This window comes from Phoenix dactylifera, unplaced genomic scaffold, assembly GCF_009389715.1.
Source record: "Phoenix dactylifera cultivar Barhee BC4 unplaced genomic scaffold, palm_55x_up_171113_PBpolish2nd_filt_p 000152F, whole genome shotgun sequence".
NCBI lineage: Eukaryota > Viridiplantae > Streptophyta > Magnoliopsida > Arecales > Arecaceae > Phoenix > Phoenix dactylifera.
Window position 1 is genome coordinate 141,191 of NW_024067701.1, and position 8,583 is coordinate 149,773.

Genomic DNA, 8,583 nt, shown 5'->3' on the forward strand with positions numbered 1-8,583 from the left:
ATTAGCATAATATAATAATATTAATTTGTTGTAAATTATGCTAGTGGGCTAACTAAGTGAAACCGTGCTTAGGGGACCATTAGTTGTTGTGAGATAAGGACCGGGCTAGACCTGACCAAGGTTCGGTTCTAACCGGGGAACCGGACCGGAACCGAACCGGTGAACCGGACCGGAATCAGAACCATGTCTCACGGTTCTTAACCGAACCGGAACCTTAAGGAATACGGTTCGGTTAAGGTTTCAGGTTTGATGGAACCGGAACCGAAATCGGAACCGGTGGTTCGGTTCCGGTTCGAACCGAAAAAGACTATTTTACCCCTCCTAACAACTAAAAACGGCTAGTTTGAGGGGCATTTTGGGAAACGAAAATTATCCCCAACACTATATATACCTCTCCAAATCAATTTTTTCACCACACCACTCAATAACTCAATCTTCCAATTTCTCTCAATTTTTCGCTCTCTCAATTATTCAATCTATTCCAATTCTCTACACATTTCATAACCTTCCCATATTTTCATTTTTCCCAATCCAATTATCAAAAATGTCTTCCCCCTGCTCAAATAAAGGCAAGAAAATATATGTTCCAAACTCAAATTCTTGGGATCCAAATTACCGACCCCCCCTCTATTGATGAGTAAATAATAAAATGAGGTACAAATTATCATTTTTTATTAATTACACAATTTATTTGTATTTAAATTTTTTTTCAAATTAATTACACAATCTATTTTTTTTCAAAATTTTATAACCGGAACCGGAACCGTCTAGAACCGGAACCGGAATCGAACCGACTATTTTCAGTTCCGGTTAAGGTTCTAGGTTTTTGTGGAACCGGAACCGGCGGTTCCATAACCGAAATCAGCGGTTCCGGAACCGTGGTCAGGTCTAGACCGGGCTCGAGAAATCTCTCGTTCGCTCTCTCGCTCTCTCTCCTCTCCAAACCACAAGGCAAACAAGTTAAAACTGGCGGAACTTTACCTAACGCGGGCGCCTAAGCTTCAGCCAACACAAAGCGGCACATCAGCATGGTGAATTTCCTCACCAACAATAGACGGATTTACCGATTGCCGTCCTGCACACTCTCCATCTGCGTGCATCCAAGGAGATCGGTGGGGTCGCGCCCGGTCCCTCCTGAGAGATCGTGCCAGCTATTTTGAATGCGCTTAGCCAGTAATAGGGAATAATTAATAACCATTTTAAATCAATAATATCTTACAGAAATAAGGTTAAATACTGCATCATTAGTTCCAGCATCAGTTACAACAGAAAAACTGTAAGTAGTTAGGTACACGGCTTAAAAAGTTCCACTTGCAAGCTTAATTTACATTAAGGGGGAGAATTCACACAAGTAACTACCACCACAATTATTACACCAAAAGAAGATGAAAAATACTTCGTCTCCCCCGATGGAGGGAGGATCCCTGAAATCTAGGGGAGAGACATCAGACAGCTTACAATGCATACAACACAGGAAAGAACATTACATCTGAGACAAGTGGGACGGATCATACGCGATGGATTACATACATGCACCATTTATTCAGAATAACATCAGACGCTGCTCCTAGCTAGCAGCGGTGCCATTCAACTTTGATAGAAGCCGATGATGGCGTACATGGTCTCGATGAGGGTGAGAACTGACAGAGCGATACCGGCAACAAACGAGATGCTCAGCCATACATTGGAGCAATAACGTTGCTTCGCATTGGCATACAGTTGGCGCCACTTGCTGTCGCAACAACGATTCACCTCCTCGTATACCCTAGCCAAGTAACCCGGCGTCTTACAAGGATCGATCACATTATGTAATTGCCTGAAGAGAGCGACCACCTCCGCAGGGCTGCTCAATCTGTGCTCCAACACCCTCCTAGTCTCAAGCAGCTCCACGTCTTCTTCTCCCCGCACGATGTGATGCAAGAATGCGACGTAGGCTGTGATGTGCGAGTGGCTTTTAGACTCCTCAAAGCTGATTAGATTATGGAGGAGAATATTGGTATGGTCTTCGACGCGCAAGACCGGCATCTGGATATCTCCAGATTTGCACGTCGTTACGTCAAGTACGCTTTGCGGCACACCTTCCATTTTTTCACCTTAAAATTCACCGCAGACTTTTGTTGGAGCTTTGTTGCGCTGGGGAGAGATCGCGGTGGATCGATAAATGGAAGAATATCTCCAAGCAAGCTTCGACCAGGATGCACCGGTGGCTTCAAATACATGTGGTACAAATCAAGCAGATGATCAACCTCCGTAGTTTCTGTGTCTTGCGAACTGTTCCCTCCTAAATCGAGAAAACTAAAAAACTCGAAAGCAACTTTTCTGATTGAGCCGTTGCCTTCAGTGCCTCCATTCTGCATCTTTTTTGTTGGGTCAATATCATTTTTCATCTTGAAAACATCCTCAAGGATAAAGAAAGGGATTTGGTTGTTGAGCAACAGCAAGTCAGTCTTGACAAGTTCCGATGCCTCCACTATATCACGTGGTGCCCATGTTATATCGCCTAAGCCAAACAGAATAGGGATTACCTTGGCAATATCGTAACGCAATGAAAGCGCAAACAAGATGAAGCAGCTATCAAGCATTAGCATCTCCAGGAAACTTTGGGAATCCATGCGGAAGTTATAGCCTGTCCCATAATGCTTACGATAAAACTTCACAGCATCTTCTTCCCTCTCCTTCATCTTACCGACGAATTTGCGGAGGAATTCGCCGATCACTTCTTCTTCTTCTTCTTTTAACTTTTGGTGAAAGACGATCACTTCTTCTTTTTTCTTTTTTGCTAAAACGATCACTTCTTTCACACACCACAGTTTGTGTTCATCTGTGATTCTGAAATAATTATTCTCCGCCTTCCGGTGGTAGGGGCCGATGGCCACCGCCCTTGGCTCGTAAAGCTTCTTGTCACGGTCCTCAGTGCTTGCAGGAGCTGTGCTGATGCTTTTGGATGCAGTGTAACTAGGTGGCTTCTGAAGGACGACTTTGATTTTATCCAGCATTTTTTCGGCCCAAACGTCCGTTGCTAGGATATCGCCAGGGGAAAGGCCGCCTGCTGCACTGGGGTTACGCTCCCCTCCAACAGAACTGATGGTTTTGCTCACTTCCATGGTCTCCACCTTCTCCTTTCCTTTGGTCTTCTCGGAGGAGTCCATCGCGCCTTTGCTGTAAGAAGGACAGAAATGATATTAGCTCTAGCTGGGAAAATAATGGATGAAGGGAGAGCCGCACATATTAGCTGGCTGGGATGAAAGCATGTGAAGGGAGAGCCACACAGCACAAGCAAGCATATATGGTAACATAAGTCATCGGAGTACTGAATACATATTGTGCCGCTACAATCCGGTCTGAGGATGTTGATCTGCTATGATGGAAGATGAAGTACCGATGAAGAGGCCTCTAAAGTTCTAAAGAACAGAACATGTAGAAAGACCAAGGAGAAGAGGAAGTAGAGTGCTCATAGTTTGTGTTCGTCCATACGGTCGTGAGTCTTTTCTTATAGATAAGAAGTACCGGTCCCACGGGAGCGAGACTCCAAAATTTAGAATCCAACTTGGAGCTGATTCCTTATTTTCCTTTTTTAGATTGATCCAAAAAAATAAGTCCAATTGAAACTGGTCCCTCCTATACTATATGTCGGCTTACGATTGGCAAATCCAATTTTAGTCACATCATATGTGAATCACGTTTTCTAAATAAAGGTCAAGGAGCGACCAAATATAGCAATAATTCTTGTTGATGTGCCCTTATATTTTTTTGGCAACAAGTTTAGACGCTCCATTATTTGAAGAGCAATGATAGGAAAACTCAAAAAATTTACTCAAAAACAAGACACTTAAACGTTTCACACCAACCACATTATTCCATTAAATGGCACGCTTCATGGTGAAAATATTGGTTGAACCAAATCTACCAGCTCAAAACCAACATAATTACAAAGGAGCACACATAAATATATCTATATTGCGCTCTTTTTTTTCTATTTCTTCTTTTGTCAAGATCTGTATTGCTTAGAGGTCAAATTATGGTGCATTTTTTATTATTAGATTAATATTCTACTGCTGAAATGATCAATCTGATCCAATCAATAATTTTTTCGAGGTTCATCACGTCAAATAGCGCTGGTATGTCAACAAATGAAGTTGAGAGGGGGGTCCGTCTCCATAATAACCCTTGTAACGTTATTTGCTACATTTATGAGGCCAAGTGAACAATAATTTACAATGAACAAATATTTTTCCTTGGTGGGGCCAGGCGCTCTCGTCTCGTTGTTCCTTCTATTTATGAAGGCTGACCCACCAGAGTTAGACAAAAGCACAAAATAACAGTGCCACGTCATCGGATGCATGCGCCGGAATCTCGATTCGGCTGGAATCATATCTTCCATCCTTCGTACCAGGGACCGGAAGAATGGACAAAGATCGCTTCTTTCGGAGACGTCCATGGCATGCCGACACTAGGTCTAACTTCTCAAGTCCCACCATTGTGGATAGATATCATATTTGGATGGGCGCCACACAGTCTATCTTGAAAATGAATGGCTATCAACCATCATATTGGCATGTAAAAATACAAGTTGTTATGTCACCCACATGAGTTGACAGAGAGGTCCACCATGATAGCCCTTTTAACGTTGTGTTCTATTTATAAGACTAAGATAATGACCGATAACTTTTCTGAGCCGACACAAGCTGCCCAAGTTATATACTACACCACATGCATATACATCACATGACCGCTACACCAAGGCAATCACAAATATTTATCTCTGGATATCAATTATTGAGATGAGTACTTGATTTATGATCCAAAAAAAAGCAAGTGTTTGGCATGGTGTACCGCTGCGTGATGCACGTGTTGTAGAATTAAATTTTCAGCACAAAAAAACAATTCTACGTTCATGGCATGCCAGCACCATTGATCTAACTCCACACATCCTACTATTTTGGAGATGTGTCTCCGCTTGTCCAAATCCTTAGGTCCCACGTCAGTAATGGAAACAAAAAGAAAAACTGGCGCTTTTGCATTAGAACATATTGATCCATCAAGTGGGGGACATAAAACGTTCATTAGATACCAATCACTTGCCAGTTATCTAGTTTTGACATTTGGGTAATATATGCTGAAGTAACAATGTATAATTTGCCTGATCTACTAAGCTGGCATCCAGCTTGGCACTAAAATTAACACCTCTTCCTCTTCCTCTTCTCTTCGCTAGGTTTGGCAGCGGCATCAGTTTTTTTTTTCTCTCAATTTTTATCTTCCTTAGAGGAATAGGGGTGTTAATTTTATGATCATGTTGCACGTCACCTCAATATGCCATGTAAATAGCATATAGACTTAATAAATTTCTTATATAGCTTTTATATATTACTCTAGCGTTGCTTTGACGAGTTGGAATTCTCTACCGCGCCATATAGGGCTTGTTAAGAGATGGCCAACAACTATCTCACGTATGGTCTTGCTGGAACTTAGCCCTCAATTCGATGAGGTTGATGTCCCTAATTTGTCCCGATCCTTTTTCTCATATTAAGAATAGTCTTAATTAATACTTCCGCCTGATTAATTTGATGCACTCTATCCCCTCTGGTTTCGTGATTGTCATCTCCTTCTCATATGGGAAGAGATTAGAATCAATCTTTCAGATAACCAAGTTTTAATGTTCGCATTAAGCTGGATCTGAGGAATAACTAATATGCTTTGAAACAGAGTTGCTGCATGGATGTCAAACCCTTTTGGGCCTTAAGAAGAAGATAATTAACTATGATTACGATAATGTCATTATTAGAGTAAAATATCACCTTTTTGACAAATTTGCCCATTCCTTTGTAAATCTCTAAATTTAGTTTTCTTTGGTTCTAGATAGCTGTATTATTTGATTAATTATGAGTTATTATGGTGCGATGAATTATTGCTGCATAATTGCATTATATGTATAATTATCTAAAGGCTAGGAATGCATGCCCAACAGTGAAATTTCATATATATGTCGTTTGAAGGGGAGCATGATGAATTATGTTGATTCAATAGGAGAAAAATAGGTCATTTTCTTTTTGAAAATAAAAAATTTCTAAAAAGAAATTTTTAGCTTCTATGCAGCTTCGGTTCGAAAAAGAAACCGAGTTTCAAACTAGGCTACGGCTAAAATTTTCTTTTAAAATTCTGACTTGAGTCTGAGCTCGAGCTTGGTTGAAGATTAGCTTCTAGTTTGAGCTCCAACACAAATGAGATAGAGGGAGCATGGAGGAGAGAAGAGATAGAGGAAAGAGAGATTGGGAAGGAGAGAGGGGGAATAGAGATTAGGAGGGAGAGAGGGGGAGCATAGACCATTTTAGGCCAGGCCGAGCACTAGCCCAAGCTTGGCCTGAAATTTTTTTCGGCCGAGCCCGATTCATACATTCTCACGCCTAGTCCAAGGCCTGAGCTGAAGCTTACCTTGGCCGATAGGACTCAGGTGGTTCGGGCCCATTTCTAGCCTTAAATCTAGTGGTCTTTATTGCATAGGACCATCAAATGGTCTAGTGGGCATCCCTCAACACAAATAACTTTGATCATGTTAGTGTTGACATGCCACCAACAACATGACCTCTCTGTTGCAGCATTAAAAGTAGAGAATAAGGCTTGATTTAAGGCTTAGGTTTAATATGGACTTGTCATAATTACTGTTCCCTATGGTATCTTTGTGGTTAAAATTTATTATCTATATTCTCATTCTTAGATCTACATACAAGCCTGTGAAATCGCCTTTAGTGTTGTTTCAGATGTGATTCTTTTTCTTTTACATATTTCAAAACAACTCTATGTTTTGAGATTCCAACCTAGTTAACGGTGATGTGAACGTACACTTAAAAGAAAAGTGACAAATAAGTCACAAGCACACTTTCTTCTTAGAAAAGTGACAAATACACTTAAAAGAAGTACACGTTTTGGGCATATCCGTTCGAACACAAATACATTGAAAAAAAATAAATGTAACATATCCCGGAATACACTCGGGGCAAGCATACAATCTGTCCAAAATATATGATCAGATAGATAAGCTAGAAAAAAGGCCACCCAATTCGCAACTCCATTTGCTTCACGGTAGAAGTCCCGTGCAACAAAATAGGTACCCCCTCTCATCTGGCTCTAGATTATTGTAGCACGAGAAGTGCACCCACCATTCTATCTTGCTTCTGAATCCAAACAATCACCATAGTAAAGTCACCCTCAACTAAAAACAAATACACTTCACAAGTAAATCAACAAGTGAGATACAGAGATGATCAATCCTATTAGTTATTCTGATAATAGCTATTATTCCTGCTAGTGGCATCATCTATTGGTGATAACAACAAAAGACAGTATAATAGGTATTTATGAAGGTGAGAACGAAGGGAATGGCAGCAATTACCAACATGGTCAGCCATGGATTTCGGAAACAATCAAGCTTCATATCGGCATACAAATAATGCAAATGCTTTCTTCTTTCTAAGCAAAATGTTGCCATGGCGTATTATGATAATTCAGAGACATCAGATAGATAATCTGCCATTTCAGGCAAAGTTAAAACAGTAAAAAAAATAGAAAAAAAGGGAGAGGAAGAAACCTTATGGAACTTACTTTACAAAACAAAAATTAGTGATAACAAGAATAGCTGGTCATTATTTTGCAATGTAAGTATTTATCTTACTGATTTTTTTTTCAAATTTGAATTTTAATATTAAATATTAAAAATTTACATAAATGATCATTTCAGAAAATTAAAGACTATTATTCCTCAGTTATTGTCACTTATTTTGTTATACTGGATAAAAGCAACTAAATTAACAACAAATATTTAATTCCCAAATGAACCTAGTTCAAGTTCAACTGGACAAATAGAACCATTATTTTGGTTATATTGGAGAGCAGGAAAAAAAAATTAAGATTTGGGGAATGACTCTCATTTGGTGATGTTGATGTCATCGAAACCTTGAACAATGCCCCCTAATGAGAACTTTCCAAATGCATTGCTTGCTCTTAGGTTTGGAAACACATCTAAGAGCTGCCCTGTAAACAGAATTTACAAGGTATTGACTTACAGAAGATGGAAATATTCATCCAATTGCTAACTTCCACAACAAAACCTAAGCAAATAAATGATGGGAATTTAAATCAATAAAGAAGGCATCTAATGTCTGTATCCAATGCTCCTATCTTAAGAATCATCTTGCATGGCTAGAATCAGATTCATGTTAGATGACACCAAATTTGCAAATTTTCTTCAATCAAGTTGTTCTACGATCTTCGCAACCTTCAGCCTTTGATGGCAACTCACATGCGGACTACATATTAATCTTGTAACAAGATTAAACCACAACAGCATCAACCCACCTGATTCCCTTCACGAAAACAATCTAACTCAGCCACGTGTGATAATTAAAAACAGCTAGCCGCTTGTCCTTTTTAGAGAAAAGATTGGGGAAGCCCAATAACAATCATTATCGTAGTATTCAAATTCCATTGTGATCCAATTCTGATTTCAATTTCAATTATGGACTAAATACATCAAAAAAATATAGCTATTTTGATCCTCGCTCCGATTCTAATGCTATATATTTATTAGAA

The 8,583-nt window shown here is 39.7% G+C and overlaps 1 protein-coding gene across 3 annotated transcripts; it reads right to left on the reverse strand.

The window, feature by feature from the left end:
• Positions 1-1,342: 1,342 nt before the first annotated feature.
• LOC113462684 (UPF0481 protein At3g47200-like) lies at positions 1,343-3,527 on the reverse strand. 3 transcript variants are annotated; one of them, XM_026804419.2, is made up of 2 exons: positions 3,226-3,527; positions 1,343-3,159 (listed from the first exon to the last, which is right to left on the reverse strand). In XM_026804419.2, the coding sequence occupies exons 1-2, from the start codon at positions 3,294-3,296 to the stop codon at positions 2,052-2,054; spliced, it is 1,179 nt and encodes a 392-aa protein (XP_026660220.2). In that variant the 5' UTR covers positions 3,297-3,527; the 3' UTR covers positions 1,343-2,051. The 3 variants fall into 3 exon arrangements, with proteins under 3 accessions (XP_026660220.2, XP_026660222.2, XP_026660221.2); XM_026804421.2 differs by having other exon boundaries at positions 3,380-3,526; XM_026804420.2 differs by having other exon boundaries at positions 3,319-3,525.
• Between the last annotated feature and the right edge of the window lie 5,056 nt (positions 3,528-8,583).